The sequence below is a fragment of the Myxocyprinus asiaticus genome, chromosome 33 (genome assembly GCF_019703515.2).
Source record: "Myxocyprinus asiaticus isolate MX2 ecotype Aquarium Trade chromosome 33, UBuf_Myxa_2, whole genome shotgun sequence".
In the NCBI taxonomy this organism is placed as follows: domain Eukaryota; kingdom Metazoa; phylum Chordata; class Actinopteri; order Cypriniformes; family Catostomidae; genus Myxocyprinus; species Myxocyprinus asiaticus.
In genome coordinates, this window is record NC_059376.1 from 30,313,473 (window position 1) to 30,333,484 (window position 20,012).

The window sequence follows — 20,012 nt, forward strand, 5'->3', positions numbered from 1 at the left end:
TACTTGAACCATTTTGAAGTGTTTTGCAAGTGCTCTGTGCATTTCTGAAAAAGTCACTTCAGAGATTAATCATGCATCATTTGTTTTCTGCCCCTACCAATATTCTGCAGAGAAGAGATACAGTATATATTGTAGTAACGCATTTGAGTATAGATGTCTTTCCTCAGCGTGCTAGTTTATGAGGTGGGCTCGAGGCAGGGACAGGGCTGAAGGAGGCAACTGCCTCTAAATAATTCAGTTCTGCCTTGTTTTAGCAGTTTTCACAGCCACTTGAGTGGCCTCCGAAACAAAGCAACCCCTGGGGCTCATTACCATTTGGCCAAGAGCCCTCGGGAGACTTTTAAACACTTGGAAGGATGCCTGTTTTTTTCTTCTTCCCCGTCTGCCCCCTTTTCCTTTTTATAAGTTTTACCACTCTGCCAAACCTTTCTCTTCCTCTCTAATCCTTTCTTCTCAATCTCCTTAAACCCTCAATCTCTTTTTATTGCAGGTAAAAAAAATATTTTTTGCCCACTAGTCTCACCTCTTCGAGTGATCATTTTGGAAACCAATCTGGTTAAAGGGACAGCTCACTCAAAAACAAAGACTTTGTAATCATTTACTTGCCCTGATTTTGTTCCAAACCTGTATGCCTGCCTTTCTTTCATGGAACATAAAATAAGTTTAGTTGAATGCAGTAGCTGCATTCTTCCTTACAATGCAAACAGATGGGGCTCCAAAAAGTAGTCCATACGAATTGTGCAGTATATACCAAGTGTTCTGAGGCCATACAATTGCTTTGTTATTCAATGATAAGTTGTTATTCACTCATTGTCGTTGTCATCATTAAGTTTTATTCTGTGTACAAACCCCAGTTCCGAAAAAGTTGGGACAGTATGAAAAATGCTAATAAAAACAAAACTGAGTGATTTGTAAATTATATTCACCCTTTGCTATATTGAAAGCACTACAGCCACACATTATATGATGTTTTACTCTGTGAATTTCATTGTTTTTAAAAAAAAATTACAGTAATTTCAAATCTGATGATTGCAACACATTCCAAAAAAGTTGGGACAGTCAAGTGTTTACCACTGTGAAACATCACCATTTCTTCTACATTTATTAAGCATTTGGGCTCTGAAGACACAATTTTAAGTTTAGAAAGTGGAATTTTCCCCCATTCATCCATTATGTAGGTCTTTAGCTGCACAATTGTACGGGGTCTTTGTTGCCGTATGGTGTGCTTCATAATGCGCCACGCATTCTCAATTGGCCAATCTAGCACCCACACTCTCTGCTTACACAGCCATGCACTTTAAATCCAGGCAGTATGTGGTTTAAAGTTGTCCTGCTGGAAAATGCAGGGATGTCCTTGGAAAAGACTGTGCTGGATGGCAGTATATGTTGCTCCAAAATTCGTACATATCTGTCTGCATTCATGGTGTTCTCACAGATGTGCGAGTTAATCATGCCATGGGCACTGACACACCCCTGGCCCATACAGACACTGGCTTTTGGACCTGACACTAATAACAGCTTTTCCTCTTTGGCCCGGATAACACAATGTCTTTGTTTTTCAAAAACTTTTTGGAAATGTGACCAAAAATCACAGTTCCACTGTTCTACTTTCCATCTAAGATGAGACCGAGCCCTGAGTAGTTGGCAGCGCTACTGGACAGTGTTGATGTAGGGCTTCTGCTTTGCATAGTAAAGTCTTAACTTGCATCTGTGGATGCAGCGGCGAATGGTGTTGACTAACAAAGATTTACTAAAGTTATCCCAAGCCCATGTTCATGATATCCATTACAGATGAATGCCATTTTTTTAAGACGGTGACGTCTGAGGGATCAGAGATCACACGCATTCAGAAGTGGTTTTCGTCTTGCCCTTTACGCACCGAGATTTGACCAGATTCCTTGAATCTTTTAACTATATTGTGCACTGTAGAGGGTGAAATACCCAAAATCCTTCCAATTTGTCTTTGGGGAACATTGCTCTCAAAGTGCTGGATTATTTGCTTAATCATCTGTTGGCAAATGGATAAGTCTTAAACCATCCTTGCTCTTGAAGGACTAGGCTGTTTTTGGAGGCTCCTTATGCAGTATTATGACACAATTGCCTCATCTGTTTAACATTTCCTGTTTCACATTGCCTTATTTCAACTTGTCAAATTGTTATTAGTCTTAAATTGCTCCTGGGTCAACTTGTTTGGAGTATGTTGCAATCATCTGATTTGAAATTACTGTACATTTATAAAAACAAAAACAAAAAAATTAATTTCACAAGGTAAAACATATGTTTAGTTATAGTGCTTTCAATTTAGCAAAGGGTGAATACAATTTATCAATCACTCCTTTTTGTTCTTATTAGCATTTTTCATACTGTCCCACCTTTTTCAGAATTGGGGTTGTAAAAGAGCAGCTTGGACATTTTGCTTTAAATAGCTCCTTTTGTGTTGCACAGGATAAAGTCATATGGGTTTCAAAAGACATGAGGGTGAGAAAATATATATATATATATATATATATATATATTTTTTGAACTACCCTTAAATCAATGCAATAGCAGAAATGGAAACCGTTTTCACCTACTTATACGTATAGAAAACCAACCATGTAGAAAGCCATGTTTATCTGTGTCAAAGTGAATTTGCAATTTCAGCATCATGAATTAATCGCGACGGTGTCTTCACAAAGGGTACAACCCTTCTAGCGGTGTGATTTTTAGAAGCGGCTAGAGAGTTTGTCTCGTGTTTGAGGGCAGCGTGACCTTGTGCCCTGTGTGTGCAGCTCATTAGCATACATGAGGCCGAGACAGGAAGAGTGGCGTAACCTTGCGAGTTCCTCTTATTTGCATGCTTTTTGTCCACCCATAATGAATGTGGCTGCAAACACTGACAGACTGTGATGGAAATGCTCAAAGTCTGGCTGCCGCTAACAGACTGATTTCCTTTTCTTTTTTGTGTGTTTTCTCCTCTGTCACCCCCACACATCCAACCCCCTCCGTTCTGTCTTATCTTCCCCCTCCCGTTTCATGTCTTGCTTGCTCCTACTTTTCCTCAGCTTGAAATGGCGATTGAAAACCTCCAAAAGTCAGAGGGGATTGCAACTCACAAAAGCAGCCTGCTCAACAGCCATGTAAGTCAAACTGGGGGGAAATTTTTTTATTTGAACTGGATCAAACCCTGCAAAAAGACTTAGTTCATCCTGCTTGCCTCTTTGCTTTGCTTTTCACTACCACTGTGTGCATGAGTTTTCCAGAACAGTCCCTTGCTCTGTTTTATTCAGGTTTAAACTACACCTGACCCCCTGCATTCACATTACATCACATTATAGACAGATTAAATTGGCATACCAGGATTTGTGTATATGAAAACTGTTGCCTTAGTGTGTTTTCCAGCTTGGCTGATGCTGATAAGTTTGAAACTACTGAAGTAGAATGTAATGATGTTTAGTATCAGAAAACACAGCTGTATAATCCACCCCTCCACCACACTGCAAACATAAATTTTTAAATAAGTATTTTTGTCTATATTTTCTAGTAAAAATATCTAAACATCCTTAAAACAAGATATAGTTACTGAATAACAAAAGTGTGAAAAATTATAGACTTATTTTCAGAGAATATATGTTAAATTGTTTATTATCCTTACCTCATTGGCAATTTTTTTTTTTTTAATGTTTAAAGCATACTTTAGAAAGAAAAAAAATCCTTACCTATATTCTCTTAAAACAAGTTTTATTTTACAAAATCTTGCCTCCCAAGGAAAGGTTTCTTTTTTAAGGTTGCTTTGATATTTGTACTGGAAAACAAGGCAAAAATACTTATTGAAATTTGTTTTGGCAGTTTTGCACACGCACATACACGCACAAACACATGCTTTCTGAACTGACAGCTAAACATGAAAGCATTACTTAAATCTCACATTTAACGTTTCCGTTTTGCAAGATGTAGTTTGCCAGAGGCGTCAGATCCCAGTTGAAATCTGTTTGATGTTGTGTCTGAGTCTGAAGTGACTCAGAGTTCTCAAGTCCAAAACATTTATGCAGTTATTGCCTCAGTTAGCAGTTGGCCTGCACAGAATCTACAATTTCTCAGAAAGCTTCGCAGAATTAAAATGGCCTTTATTCCCAAAGTTCTACTCATCCCCTGCCCCTTGCGTTTTCGTTGATTTAAATATTTTTTCAAATTTTATAATGTTTTCCGCTACCACATTTAGATCCATTCCACAGAATACCATAGATTTTCCCCAATAATTCAAACCAAATTTTGTGAAAGCATGCAGATATCGTGTTATGAGTCCATTTAATATTAATGTATGAATACGTGTGTTGTTCTGTGTCATTTTGTTTATAGCTTTGCTTCGTGGGGTCATTTTTAAAAAATGTTCATTTATCTAGTCATAAAGGAAAATGACAGAATTTAGGCTTACCCCATTAGATGGTGTATGCCAGTCTTATTCACAGTCTTTATGTGCATGTGTGTACAGTTGCAGTGGCTGCTTGATAATTATGAGACGGCTGAAGGAGTTAGTCTGCCACGCAGCTCTCTGTATAACCACTACCTGAGACACTGTCAAGAACAGAAACTGGATCCGGTCAATGCTGCCTCCTTCGGCAAACTCATACGCTCCGTTTTCATGGGCCTTCGCACACGCCGACTTGGCACCAGGTGAGCTGACTACTACACTACAACCACTTTCAGACAACCACAATGCTACAACCATAACTACAACCACTATCAGACTACCATCGCACAACTGTCGCAACTACACCCACTATCAGGTTACCAACTCCCAATGGGCCAAAGTACAGCCATGATCTGACCCCCACCACACTACAGCCACAACTACAACCAGTGTCGGACTACACCACACAATAGCCACAACTACAACCAGGATCAGACTTCCACCACACTACAGCCACAACAACAACCACTATCAGACTAGACTACATTAGACACAACTACAACCATTATCAGGCTAATCATACTACAGCCACAGCAACAGCCAATATCAGCCTACCACTACACTATAGACACAAATACAACCACTATAAGGCTACCACAACATTAAAGCTACATTCAGACTTTGTCACACTGCAGCCACAGCGACAACCGCTGTCAGACTACCAACAACCTAAAGGCATGACTACAACCACTTTTAGACAAACACCACTCTACAGCCACAACTTCAACCACTATCAGCCTAATTTCTCACTAATACAGCCACAACTACAGCCACTCTGTAAAAAACAACCAGACTAAAAGCTAAACCACTCTCACAAGCAAAGCCCAATCCCATCAATCACCATTCCACAGCAACAGAGGAGAACATTCAGTCAATCAACTGTCTTACAAAGATCCCGATTGCAACACTCATTGACAGACGATGATCGACAATATCGGGAAATGGCAAAACCATGGATCTGGGAAGTCACCAAATATATTAAATAGTAGCCCAGGGTGTGAAACTAGCACCTGCTACCCGCAATATCCAACAGGCTGAATCCAGTCCGCAAGCTCCTCGTCCAAATATATTTCATGCACGGGTAAATTTGCTCATCTACCCGCAAGAGGCGGGTAACCTGTAAGACATCTCGGAGTGACACATGACAAGAAATGCTGTTAGTCACAAAGACACATGCTTGAAAAAACAAACTTTATTATATTTTTAAGAACAGACAAAAGAAAAGCCATCAATGCCCATGTCTGATTCGCTGTTTGTTCAGAGGCATGCAGCACGAGCCTGTCTCTTGGGACAAATGCATGTATAGAATTTTTACTCTTTTTTTTTTTTTTTTTTTTTTTTTTTTTCTCTGTTTCATTCATCTGAAAGCTGTTTGCAAGAATACTGTCGTCTATGAGAATGCTGCAAATTATCTCAGACCATCTCAGGAGGTGTTGTGAGTCTGCAGGTTCAGCAATATATATATATTTGTATTAATAAAAAACAAAGACAAAAGTGATTAAATCATAAAGTAATACAAGACACGTTCACCTTGAACCTAAAATTGAGTTCTATTTTCTTTTCTTTACGCAGCATTAACTGTATTACCAAAACGCAACACAAACACATTCGATAAGAACACATATTTGGCAGCATTATTTTGGGAACATAAGGGAATTTATTAGGCTTATTTATTATGATTATTATTGTCTTTACCTTTTATAATTGTCTTTTAGTTCTTAATCTGTAGGCTCTTAGTAATTTTCCACCTGGTGTCATTGACGGATACTTGCGTGATGGCAAATGGAGACGTTGGATACTGTAAATGTTTAAATAAGGTGGTTAAATAAGATTTTTTGATCACTTCGTTATTTTATTGCTTTTTCGTTTAAAGTGCAATTTGAATTTAGAAATGTCTTTTTGTTTTTCATGTTCAGTAAATACATTTACATTTTTTATGCAAAATCAGTAAAGTAAAAAAATTCACCGAACCTCGGCAGGGGGTTGATGTAATCATATATCACAATATTTTTTAGGGCCATTATCGATAAAATAATTTTTACATATCGCCCAGCCCTACAGCAAACACTGGTGTAATACTTAAAGAATGATCATGAGATAATAATCTGAAATGAATGACATTCAGTTTTAAGCTGTGGTGTGTTGTTGCTGAGATTAAGGTTGCTGGGCTAAAATTGCTGTGATAAAAATGTCATGGTGGCTCGTGTGTGTGTGTGTGTGTGTGTGTGTGTGTGTGTCTCAGGGGGAACTCAAAATACCATTATTATGGCATTCGTCTGAAGCCTGACTCACCTCTCAATCGCCTTCAGGAAGACACTCAGTACATGGCAATGAGACAACAACCTGTCCATCAGAAACAGAGGTGAAATAGTCTCTTTCTCTCCCTCTCATCTCTCCCTCTCTCACTGAATTCAGTTCAGTTTCAAAGTACTTTATTGCCATGATTGATTTGCATACAACATTACAAAATAGGGATGCACCAATCTATCAGCCACCGATAGCCAGCGTCGGACGATTTTCATCTTAAGTCTGTGATTGGCCTATCGTGCTTAGAATCAGAGCCAATCTTTTTTTTTTTGCAGCATGCAGGGGATCACTCATACACTGCTACTCTAATGAATGAGTGCTTTCTCAGCCCTTGATGCTTGACAGTGTGGCCTCTGGAGGGGGAATTGTTGGCCATTCTAAGTATTCACAAAAAGTAAACTTTCAGACATGCTGTTATTCAGATGAATATGCAGGTTTGTTTTTAAAAATGTGTAAGAATTACAGATGTATGAATATTAAGTTGCCCATTTTCTAAAGTCATTACGGTAGTAATTCTGACTTGCTGCACAGTGAGCACGAAGAGGATAAAGAGACTGCAAACAGGTATAAAAACTAATTAAACAACAAATAAACATGCATATACAAATCTGAGTATACGTGATGTAACGTGAGTCGTGACAATCAGACGTTGTGTTGAGCGATAGAGACTGAGCGATCATGAGCACTCAGCTTCACTCTCTTCAATATGCTCACTCGCGGTGTCAATCAAACACGCGCGCTCTCCAGGTAATCTCAATATCTCATCTGTCACTCTTCTCAGCGCTATTCTGTGAGGAGCCCAATTTAAATCAGATTAATGTTGGTCACATTTTAAACATTTTAACCATAATGGCACCAAGACGCCTTCTTCACACATTTGCTTAATAATTAGTTATTTGTGTTACAGCAAAATGCCAAAGCATATCATAGATATTAATGATTTCTCACTGGAGCAGTTTTAGAGCTTGTAATGGATAGATTTTCTTATTTTTGAACATATATCTGCTGTGTGTGATGCTCTTATGGTTTTTACTGCTTACCAGTATGTCACAATGGCCTTTTGATATTGACAGCAGAACTATTCATAACTGTTTTAAAACAAATAAATGTTAGCAATTCACAATTAATGTAATTTGAATGTAATTTTGGTAACTTTATAAAAAGGTTCCATTTGTTAACATTAGTTAATGCATTAGGTATCATGAACAAACAATGAACAACATATTTTTACAGCCTTTATTATAATGTTAGTTCATATTAGTTCATAGTGCATTAACTAATGTTAACTAATACAACTTTTGATTTTATAAATGTATTTGTATATGTTGTAACTAACATTAAGTTCATTAGTTCATGTTAACTACAGTAATGTTTTTAAATAATTTTAACAAATTGAATCTTTTTGTAAAGTGTTACAGTAATTTTACTGTGTGGGGCATAAACATATAACTGCACAATATAACTTGCAAAAGTGTGGCAAAGGGCACTTTTAAAAAAATATCGGTAGCGGCCAATCTTAGTGTTAAAAAATTGGAGATTGGTATCAGCCTCATATTTCCTGATCAGTGCACCACTATTACGAAACACATCAAGAAACTGTGTATGTGAAATTGAAACCCTCTCTTTTTTTCTCACTTGCATGCACACTTGTTGAGTGTTTGTGTGTACATTTCGCATTCAGTTGTTGAGATCCAGCCAGAGCTTTGAAGGTTTTTTTTTTTGTTTGTTTGATTCATTAAATCAGTGCCTAATTGATTCCCACACAGGCTGAATAGACCGAGACTCACACCTCTATTAACTCTCCATTCAGACACAGAAATCCCTGCATACTCGTCTCTCTGTCTCTTTCTTCCTCCTTACCTCCCTCCCTCCCTCTTTCTACTAGGGTTGTGCAGTATACATAAAAAAAAAAAAAAGGACAGCGGTACCAAAAATGTCCAATGTTTTGCCAATTTTGGTACCTAACGAAAAAAAGATTTAATGTATATTTGAATTATTTACTAAACTAATGTTCCAGCCAGGTCTCCTAAGCAACCAAATTGGCCCAGTTGCTAGGGAGGGTAGAGTCACATGGGGTAACCTCCTCGTGGTCGCTATAATATGGTTTGTTCTTGGTGGGGCGCATGGTGAATTGAGCGTGGTTGCCGCGGTGGATGGCGTGAAGCCTCCACACGCGCTATGTCTCCGTGGCAACGCACTCAACAAGCCACGTGATAAGATGCGCGGGTTGACTGTCTCAGACGCGGAGGCAACTGGGATTCGTCCGCCGCCACCCGGACTGAGGCGAATCACTATGCGACCACGAGGACTTAGAGCGCATTGGGAATTGGGCATTCCAAATTGGGAGAAAAAGGGGAAAAATCCCCCCCAAAAAAAACAAACAAAAAAAACTAATGTTCCTGTTGATATGCAAATCTATCATGCATATTCACTGGTCTACCTACTGTCTGTATGTGTCAAGGTAATGATTTAGCATCGAAACAGAGGTACAAGTGGCATCCTACCCTGTTCTCTACATCACATCCTTTGTAATCCTTTTGCGGGTTTTGTCTTAGTCCTCATGTGTGTTCCCTGCTGTTTCCTGTGCACAGGTTCAAGCCCTTCCACAAGGTGGAAGGGATGGGGGACCATCTGACCAGCCCCCAGCATTCCTCCACCACCCCTGAGCAAAGCGTGGCAGCCCAGAGCCAGCATCACCAGCAGTACATCAGTAAACAATCAAACCCTCTCACACACTTGCATTAAAAGTCTTTTGAATGCATGCACAATGTTCCAGCTTCAAGTCTTGTATTTATGTGTGTTTTGTCAGATGTGTCCCACGCCCTGCCCCCCTTTCCTTCTCCTGATCTCGGCTCGTGTCCTCTGCCTGAGCCAATCAGCATGAACGATGTGAAAAAACTGCAGAGCAACTACAGGATCCACTGTGAGGTACTGCACACTATGTTGGAAAAAAAACTTACAAAATGCTTTAATGCTGTAATAAGTGTAATGCTGTGCAAAGGATAATGTCCAAGGATGATAATCTTCTCTCCTGTATTGTCTGTATTATCCTGAGTCTTGGTATTTCTCTTTCTTCATTCTTTCTACTGACGGGGTTTCTGGTTTGATGTGTTCCTGAGTTTTACTTTGACAATGCAGCCAGCTGGTGTCATTACAGACTGAGTATAGCACTGCTCTTAAAATAAAGTTTGGAGATGGACTCGACCCATCTTTATTTCAGAGCTCTCAGTTTTAGTGCCATTTCCAACATGTTAAAGCTCTCTGCTTCTATCTCTCGTTGTTATCTTTCTCCCCATCTCTCTTTGTGTCCCTCCCCGTCACTGCACACCTTTTGTTCTTGGGCTTCTTTCATCCCTTAGACTAGAACTTTTCAGTCTTGCCAATTCACCTTTTATTCGGCAGGGGATTGAGTCTATGCCAGTCTGAGGGTCTTTGCCAGCTCCATGCTCCTGATCTCACCCTGCCTCCCCTCCACACCACCTCCTAGCTCTTTTCATAGGGTTCATATGAATGGATAAAAAGATTTGTTGTTGTCGTTGGTAGTAAAGCATGTGAAGTGTTTTAGTGTGGCTGGGTGGTTGCTAGGATGTTTTGGATGGTTGCTAGGGTGTTTTAAGATAGTTGCTTGGATATTCTGAGTGGTTTCTAGGTGGTTGTTCAAATCCCTAACGCAAGGAATGAGCAATAGCAATAGTGATGCTTGCCCTAGAAAGCACCAAAAATGCGTGTTTCCACAGTGTTTACACTCTTTATTGGAGTCAACATATGAATGTCTTTCAGCACATTAAAGTGGGATAGAAGAACGTATAGGGCTGTCGACCGATTAAAATGATCAATTTTAGCCTAATTAATGGAATGCAGATTAATTAATTGAATTAATCTTAATTAATCGCATATAAATATTTACTGAGCCCCTCAAATAACAATAAATCTATATGTAATGATTAAATAATTATATTTCTAATTATTGAAATGTCATTAATATATTTAAAATGCATTACATTTGTGGCAGATGAATAAAGCATTGATGAGACAATACAAAAAGTGGATTAAGAAGACAACATATTGTTTATTTCATTAGCCTATAGTCCACAGCAATCAATCGGTCCGAGATAGATTTATTATAAGGGCTTTTCTAAGGACGCATCAATGTACATATATGTCACGAGGGACACTTTAGTTGCGTTGCATCATAAACACCGCGTTTTGGGGGCCTGGGTAGCTCAGCCGTAAAAGACGCTGGCTACCACCCCTGGAGTTCGCTAGTTCGAATCCCAGGGCGTGCTGAGTGACTCCAGCTAGGTCTCCTAAGCAACAAAATTGGCCCGGTTGCTAGGGAGGGTAGAGTCACATAGGGTAACCTCCTTGTGGTTGCTATAATGTGGTTTGTTCTCGGTGGGGCGCGTGGTGAGTTGAGCGTGAATGCTGCGGTGGATGGCGTGAAGCCTCCACACGCTATGTCTCCCTGAGCAAACAAGGACTTAAAAAAAGCACATTGGGAATTGGGCATTCCAAATTGGGAGAAAAAGGGGAAAAAATAAACACAGCATTTTTAGGTTACCATGTCAAGTTAAACGTATTTTGCTCTGTCCAGCTGTTTTTGAATACAAGAACGTATTCTCATCTATTGCTGTCGCTAGTTTTAAGCAAGCCTGAGTGTGGTTTGTTGTCTGTACAGCTGTGCGTTGCCTGTACAGCTGGAGATTTGCTTACTGCCCCCTGCTGAATACAGGTGATACTTTAAGCTTGAATTGCTCTGATGTTTGGAATATTCCATAGTACGGTCTGGGGACATAATTAACTGCATTATTTTTTATAAAATTAATGTACACACTGTATTTAAGTGTTAAATCAACAGCCTTAATTTTAACATCATCTTATTTAACTATGAGTGTTCTGCCTGGGATTAAGTGGATGTGAGTTTATAAAACAAAGTTTATCAGTGCAGACATTTTAAAATTGTCAACTTGTCTTCAAGAAGCAGGGCTGTAGAGTTTCTCCCCCTTTTGTTGAAAGTAAGAAGGCTTGTTTGTCTGGGAAACAGAATTTTTTTTGTTGGAGTGCTGTGTTTGAATTGTTGCTAGGGCAACAGTAAACAAGGTTGTCATGGCAACATGGCTGTAGAAGCCAAAACATAGCATGTGACCAGTGAGGGGTGGAGGGTGGCTGTGTAACTGGATACAAGAGTGCCTGTCGTCATCGAGGAGAATCTGAGAGCTGAGTGTGAATCACTCTGAGACAGTGTATAAGAACACACACACACTGAACTCGCCACACTCTCACTTCTGCTCTGTACTAAAGCACCAGAACCTACTTTTGTTTCCGTATGTCAGAGTAAACTAAAATGCAGTCCTCTCCACACTTAACCATAGTTCCTACTTTTTGACCTAAAACAGAATTTATGAATATAATGCGCACTAATTTTTGTTTTGTATTTCTATTTTTCCAATTTAGTTTTGTTTTTGCTAATTTTCACTTTATGACTGTCAGTTTGTTTTTTTCCCCAGCATTTTCTAGTTTGATTGTGATTTCTTTCTGTTAAGTTTTTATCAGTTTAAAAAAATATATATTATTTTAGTATTTTAAGAATATTTATTTATTTTGTCAGGTGATGGCATTTTAATATTTAGTGGTGCCAAGTGTTATCGCTGTCTGGTGGCATTTTCATGTTTCAAATTTTATAGCATACTATGTATGAAAAACTGAAATTAATTTGTGATGATTTTATTTTATTTTGGTTTAAGAAAGTGTATTTTTGTTTAGTTTCAGATTTTCCAATAATGTTCCCTTTTTTATCTCTGTAAATGAAAATATTTTCATTTTAGTTTGCATTTTTTAATTTTTGCTAATAAAAATGAGACTGAGTTGAAGTTCCTTGTTTTGCACATAAATCGCAATTTAACGCTGGAATATAAAGCAACTTTGTGTTGTATAACAATTAAATTCTTTATATAAGAAGATGGTTTGCTTTCAAGATGGGTAATTCTGAAAGAGTATTAAGTGTGTTCATAAAAGGAGTTTGGACAGTGGTGTGTCATGAGTGGGCTGAATTTAAAAGCTGATTTCATTATCAATGCCAACAGGAAAGAAATAAAGAAACAAATTCACAGGGTGGGTGGGCTGAGAGGGCATTACTTTAGAAAATCAAGAGTTCAATGTTCCTCTTACAAAACAACTTATTTTGTGGTACGTTGAAGTCGAATATTTGCATTTTCTAGTATTTGTATGGGTTCTTTTCCTGTTTGGATGTTTTCAATGCATAGAACCATGTTGAAGCTTTGACTTTTTTAAAAAATTCTGCTTTCTCTCCTTCAGGCAACTCTGGATGTAGTGATGAACTTACAATTCCATCTCATAGAGAAGCTATGGCAGACCTTTTGGTATTCAACAGCGCCATCTAGTGACGGAGCCACTACCATTACTAACAGGTGCCATATCTAAAGAACATGCATACTAAAATCGTGCTTTGTTTTTATAAATCTGTTAAATTCAAATAAATGTTTTTGACTATAACTAATGAGCTTGGCCCAAGCTTGTCTTTGGATTTCTGTCTGAATTAATATGACTGTGTGTGTTTTGTTTTTGTTAAATGTGCAGTGATGAAGATGTGGAGGAGATCAGAGGTTTCCCCAGAGAGAAGCTGATCGCTCTGTGTAAATATGAACCAATCAAACAGTGGATGAGGAGCTGTGATCACATCCTGTACCAGGCACTGGTGGAAATACTTATCCCTGATGTACTGCGACCTGTTCCCAGTCAGTATTTATACTTACTCCAATGAATTCATACCCTAGCTATGACGTGTTCTAGGATCAGTGTTGCTGTTTATAATGTGAGTAGATTAAAAGTCATAACTGGTGTGAAATGTGATCCTGCAGGCACCCTCACTCAAGCTATCAGAAACTTCGCTAAGAATCTAGAGGGGTGGTTGACCTCAGCCATGAGCGACTTCTCGCAGGAGATTGTCCGCACTAAGGTACTGTGTGTGTGTGTGTGTGTGTGACCATAATTCAGGGACAAAGTGGCTGAAAAATGTCCTTAGAAGTGAGCTAAATCTGACGAAACTAAAACTAAAAATCTTAAAATGCAATTCTACAATTTAAATACTGAAAGGAATCTATAAAAAATAGAATTTTTATATAACGTGTGTATATATAAACTATAATTATATACAATGCCATTCTAAAATGTAAATTGGCAAAAAAAAAAAAAAGTTTTTATTATTACTGCATACATTAGGGTTGGTCTGCAGTAATTATAAAAAGCTTTATTTGATAACACTAAAGGTCTATCTTAAGTCTCCATTCGGATGGCTCGGTACACATTTATGAGTGTGCATTTTGCTTAAGAAAGTGTGAAATTGTTTCATTGCTGGAGAGGTGTGATAATTGTGAACATGAGTTAATGCTAAAGGTGATTTGTTGTTGAATGGGCAGGCTGCAGTAGTGAGTGCGTTTGCGCAGACCCTGCGCAGGTACACCTCTCTGAATCACCTTGCTCAGGCTGCACGTGCCGTCCTGCAGAATACCTCCCAGATCAACCAGATGCTCAGTGACCTCAACAGAGTGGACTTCGCTAACGTTCAGGTCTGTCTCTCTTTTCACACCTGAGCTGAAACGCTGTCTCTCTCTTTCTTTCATTAACACTTTGACCTCCTCTGTTTGTGGTTTAAGTTTTTAAAGCAGGTGTTGTATAATGTGTGTGTGCTCTCTTGGTCTCACATTCTGTGTGTGTTTGCATCACAGGAGCAGGCATCCTGGGTGTGTCAGTGTGATGAGAGTGTGGTCCAGCGTTTGGAGCAGGATTTTAAGGTGACCCTGCAGCAGCAGAGCTCTCTGGATCAGTGGGCCGCTTGGCTGGAAAACGTCGTCAACCAGGTGCTGAAACCGTATGAAGGCAGCCCCAGCTTTCCCCGCGCCGCTCGACAGTTCCTCCTCAAGTGGTCCTTTTACAGGTACAGGACTGTCTGTAAATGCAGCCGATACTTGAAGGACTGGTTATGAGATTTTGGAGCCACTCGCAACATAATCACACAAGTTTTGGAAAAAATGCTGTATTGTGTATATAACACAGGATGTGTTTATTCACATGTTGCCCATCGCATTGCTGTTATGGGGGGCAATCTTGTTTTATGCCCCCCCCGCCCCCAAATCGCTTTGTTGAATAAACCGACATCTACAAACATTCATGATAATGTAATGCAAATCCCAGCCTCTCAAGACTTTGCATTTTCAGCTGAAACCACTTCAAATTTTACAACTGATCTTTTGAAGAGTGTTTATTTTAACAAGAACAGCAACAAGTTTGTCTGTGCTCTCAATTTGCGGCCTCTAAAGTGTGGCGTGTTTTTGGTTTTGTTTGTGGTAGTTTGTAATAAAACTCTCCGTTGCCCTGGTTACAGCTCCATGGTGATCAGAGATCTGACTCTGCGCTCGGCTGCAAGCTTTGGCTCCTTCCACCTTATCCGTCTGCTCTATGATGAATACATGTTCTATTTGGTAGAACACCGTGTCGCCCTGGCAACCGGAGAGACACCCATTGCTGTCATGGGGGAGGTGAGGAGATCTGGCTGCTCGATTAGTTTAATATTTCAGGCCTCCACGCATTAATCTAACAGCTCAGTGACGTATTTTGCCTGTGAACAGGTTGCTTTTTCTGCCAATATTAACAAACTTTTTTTCATTGTTTACAATTTCAGTTCAGTGACCTCAGTTCAATGATGCCATCACTCATGGAGAAAGGTAACAGTTTTGAAAGTAATAGTTGTATTAATCATTATTTACTCACCCTCATGTCGTTCCAAACCGGTATGGAATTTTTTTTTTTTTTTTTTTTTTTTTTTTTTTGAGTAAAACTGTAAAATAAGGTTGCATTTGTTAACATTAGTAAACATTAACTAACAATTAACTATCCCTTTAACATCCACCCAAAAATAGTTTCTCATTGCTCATATTTTTACATTCCTCTCTTTCTCCCTCTCAGATGCCTCGTTCTCAGATGATCTGGCCAGTGATGGAGATATGTCGAGGAGCATGAGTGACAGAGACATGAGTGAGCCGGCCGTGAAGAGAGAGAGAATTGAGATCAATCACTCCCTGCAGGAGATCTAAGAGCAGGGATCACAGTGTCAGTCTCTCCCCAGACCACAACAGTTTCAGCCAGGCCACACCACTCCTCCTCTGCTCCTGTGTGTGGGGATGTGTCTACATCTGCTCCCAGTCGGTTGTGTTTATTAACTGTGGATGAATGGCTGCTGATGGCAAAGCCAAGGCTTATTGTGAGGTTTTTACTTTATCTTGAGGGTACATAGGTGTGTTTAGGGTCAGTTTGTTTTTCTGCTCTCTCCCCTTTACACTGCAAAAATCATTTTCACGCTCTAATAATATGAATTCATACATTCATATTATTTTGATCTTGTTTTCCAGTAAAAATATCAAAATATCCTTTAAAACAAAGATACATTTACTTAAAATCTTAAGACTTGTTTTAGAGCATATATCTTGAATTAATTTATTTTTTATTTTATTTTTTATTTCTAATTATTTAAAATGTGTATCTTATGTTTTATTTTTCTTCTTGTTTTAAACATAAATCTAACACATTTTAATGAGGTATATTTTAAAACAAGAATGAGCCAAGAAAAAAACTCAGAAACTCAATTCAAGATATATTCTCTGAAAAAAGTCAAAAGATAGAGATTTAAAAAATGATTTGTTTTTTAACTGTGTAGGTTTTCTGCGACCGTGAAATAAGAATGTGCTGGTTTTGTGCATATGGTCGATTTTATGTGTGCTTTTATTTTGATGTGCCATAGTCTTTCAGTGCCTTAGATGAGAAAAGAAACACTAGAGCAGAATTGTCTCTCTTTCTGTCGTTCCTCGGCCGTGCCTCTAACCGCAGAATGAATGTATCGTTTTAGAACCTCGGATGTCTAAAGCACCTTTTAAAGATAGTCAAATTTATAGTAGTGCCGTTAAAGACCATCTGCTTTGCCGTTTTCTGCAGTTCCTCAGGCGTAAATGCAACTAGCTGACCTAAAGCTGCCCGTGCAACTGCACCGCAGCGGTGACCAAAACCGGCTGCACATGCAAAATCTCTCCAAATGGAGGATTAATTCTCAATTCTTGCCGTTTTGTAGAAAAACCTCAGGCCATATAAGATGACTAGTCAATACCTCAATAGTTTTTCATCCTCATTATCTAACTTGACTATTGTTTATAAAATGTCACTAAGAGATCATTCGAACCAGTTAGTTCTGATTGATTGCCCTAAAACCATCCCATTCTCATTTGAAAGTTCCAGGATGTACATACGCCTTCTGTGTTGGTGGTTAGTACGCAGGTTAATTAGCTCTGAGAAACCCAAGTACAACAGTTCCCATCTGCAAAGACCCAAATATGGTTTGTGAAACAAATGGTCTGTTTTGTAGTTTGTAGTCGAAGAGTTCTTAGTAGTTTGCAGTGCTTGAAAAGAGCCAAGATGATTTGTGAATATATTGCAAGTACATGTTTGTGCGAATATGCGTACACAAGGCCGCCTGAAGAAATTGGAAGTGAGCGTGCACTAGCAAGGTTATGTGAATAATTTGTGTAATTTTATTAAAAAAAAATATGTACCTGAGATTTTTTTACATAGCTTGTATCCTTTTTCATATAAAGATTAAAAACAACTTCCTTTGCCTTCGCATAACAGATTTAAGTAGATATTGTGTATATGTAATGGCAAAAAGAGATAAAAATGAATGTTTTTATAAGTGACATGTTCTAAGTCTATAAAACGTTGCATCTCTGTAAGCTTTTTCTAGAAGATTTAGAAAATCCAAAAGAGACCTGTCCAGTTAGCGTATATGCAGATACTAACAGATACGCCTCATCAGCTGGTGCTGTACATCTGATGTAAGATCTGTTGATTAATTTACACACTTTTGTGCCCAACTGATTGACGTAAAGCTGGAAACGTTTTCAGGAGATAAAATTTCGTGTTCATGAAATTGTAATTGTTTTAACGATGTTACGCAGAACCAGGTTGGGATCTTTACTGGTGCTTGGTAGCTGCCCTTTATGGGCTCTACATGCCCCCCTCTGCTATTTACAAAGATAAATGATTTCTACTAGCTGTTTTGTGTTTGTTTCCGAGAAGTGATTGGCTGATGATTTCTCACTGTGGTTGGTTGTGTGTGTCCGGCTTTGTGTTTGAATGCCTGGCACGGTTCTTTGCCTTTTGTGTGCTTGGGGAAGGGAACTTACTCTATCATTTGTATTATTATTATTATTATTATTATTATTATTATGAATTTTTTTTTTTTTGTAATACTGTTTTAAAGCTTCTGGCTGATGATTATTTTTATGGAGGTAGATGCAATTGTCTCACTACTATATTGATACCTTATTTTTGTGTCTTATTTGTTTTCTTTATTTAGCCTGAGAACAGACTACAACCTGTAACAACTGCTTAGTTCGACTGTATTTTGTACTGGTAAAAAGTGTAATAAATTTGTGTAAACATAATCTGTGTTACGGTTTGCTGTATTAGGCCAAGTGCACACCACAGGTCTTGTCGCCCTTTTATGTCTGAAGTCTGCAATGAAAGCCCCATAAGGGCGCTTACACACTAGAGTTTATGGTGCATCAGAGAATGCTGGAAGAGATTGATTTCAGTGCATTGGAAGCACTGAGAAAGCAACGTGATGGTTTGCGGTAGTGATGCACAGATCTAATCTTACTAGTTAAAATTCCAAATACACACACATCAAATATTTACTAGTAAAAAAATATTTTTGATATCAATAATTACATTGTTACATTTGATATGTATTTCAACACATTCTATTTCAGATAATAATAAATTGGAGAGTAATAAAAGATATCTTAAAAGGCTTTCTTACTAGTTACAATTGCATAATAGACGTTGCTATTAGGAATGGACATTTGCACTAGTATCAATTAAAAAAACTTGATAAAAAGTATCATATTTGGGGTAGGAAATTAATTACAATTATTTATTAGTGCATCTTAAACAGGAGTGAATGACAGCTCACTGTGAAATTCTACTAGGGATAATGCAGTTAAAAAATTATACTGGTTGAAATGCCATTTTTTTAAATCAAGAATTTGTATTTCTGTGAGAGAAACGTTATTTATTTTTGTCAAGAATTTACGTTTTTACTAGTGCAAAAGTAACTACTGATATAAAAAATTAGCACTTTTTCTAGCAGTATTTCCTGATAACAAGAACTGTAATTTTAACTAGTTAATGTAATTGTTAATCATTTTAATCCTGCATATGATTAAATTGTTAAAAAGGCTTGCGATTGTATGAAAGCTCATTGTGAAAGTTGACTAGTGAAAATGTAGTTACGGATGTCAAAACTAAAATTCAGTTTTTGATATCAAGAATGTGTATTTCTGTAAGTAATGACGTCTTTTTATATCAAGAATTAAAGTTTTTACTAGCGCAAATGTAATTTCTGATATCAAAAATTAGCACATTTTAACTAGTAATAATTCAATTTCTGATATCAAGAATTGGCATTTTTATTAGTAACTAGTATTTATTGATTTCTATAATTTATATCCTGCACATGATTTAAAGTGAATTTGGCTTATTTCTTATGGGAAGACGAAACTAAAAACAGTAAATTTAAAAAATAGACTCAAACAAGATTTTCATATTACATTTTTCTTGAATACTCAAACATGAACATGAAAGACAATTTTTCTGTCAATATAATTTTAGAATTTTCATATCTGTTATACATGTTTATACTTATTCACACATTTTCACAAAAAATGAAAAAAATGTACATCCAGTTTTTCAAACTTGCAATTGTTAAAGGTATAGTTTGCGCACAGAACAAACAATTCTATACAGATAAAAGATACGTTTTTGAGAGATTATAATCTGTTCAGCGTTCATAGACCAATAACGGATCACCAAATCTCAGGCTGGTTGTGGCCCCCATTTCCAGTTCATACTTTTCCTAGAGTAATGCATCATGGGTATTAGCTATTTCCCATATGTCACACTCTCTGTACAATATGAACTCTTCTACAGGACTGTAGCACGTGGACAGCTCCACCAGCCCAGGGGGGTTAAAAAGTGCAAATGTTGTTGTGCCTCTGTGGTACCGGACCAGGCACAATCACCTCTCTCACAAAGAACAACCGGCCATATACTTTCCTGTAAAGAGAGAGGGATGAACATGATTTCTACACTTGACAAAAGAATAATTGCATACTGTCATCATTATAACTGT

General features: G+C 38.0%; 2 protein-coding genes across 7 annotated transcripts in view; one reads left to right on the forward strand and one right to left on the reverse strand.

Moving 5' to 3' along the window:
* LOC127424509 (DNA-binding protein RFX2) overlaps window positions 1–18,264 on the forward strand; it is a 45,875-nt gene extending 27,611 nt beyond the window's left edge. For 2 of the 3 annotated variants that reach the window (XM_051669805.1, XM_051669807.1), the window contains 13 exons: window positions 3,045–3,119; window positions 4,472–4,653; window positions 6,693–6,812; window positions 9,349–9,467; window positions 9,567–9,685; window positions 13,073–13,185; window positions 13,355–13,512; window positions 13,636–13,733; window positions 14,194–14,343; window positions 14,503–14,711; window positions 15,159–15,312; window positions 15,456–15,498; window positions 15,740–18,264. In XM_051669805.1, the coding sequence (XP_051525765.1) occupies window positions 3,045–3,119; window positions 4,472–4,653; window positions 6,693–6,812; window positions 9,349–9,467; window positions 9,567–9,685; window positions 13,073–13,185; window positions 13,355–13,512; window positions 13,636–13,733; window positions 14,194–14,343; window positions 14,503–14,711; window positions 15,159–15,312; window positions 15,456–15,498; window positions 15,740–15,867 (1,668 nt within the window). In that variant the 3' untranslated portion in view covers window positions 15,868–18,264. The remainder of the gene's footprint in view (window positions 1–3,044; window positions 3,120–4,471; window positions 4,654–6,692; window positions 6,813–9,348; window positions 9,468–9,566; window positions 9,686–13,072; window positions 13,186–13,354; window positions 13,513–13,635; window positions 13,734–14,193; window positions 14,344–14,502; window positions 14,712–15,158; window positions 15,313–15,455; window positions 15,499–15,739) is intronic. The other variant, XM_051669806.1, reaches the window with a different exon arrangement.
* Window positions 18,265–19,039: 775 nt separating this feature from the next.
* Window positions 19,040–20,012, reverse strand: part of LOC127424506 (F-BAR domain only protein 1-like) — an 87,322-nt gene continuing 86,349 nt past the window's right edge. For all 4 annotated transcript variants that reach the window (XM_051669795.1, XM_051669792.1, XM_051669793.1 and 1 more), the window contains one exon: window positions 19,040–19,936. In XM_051669795.1, coding sequence (XP_051525755.1) covers window positions 19,908–19,936 — 29 coding nt within the window. In that variant the 3' untranslated portion in view covers window positions 19,040–19,907. The remainder of the gene's footprint in view (window positions 19,937–20,012) is intronic.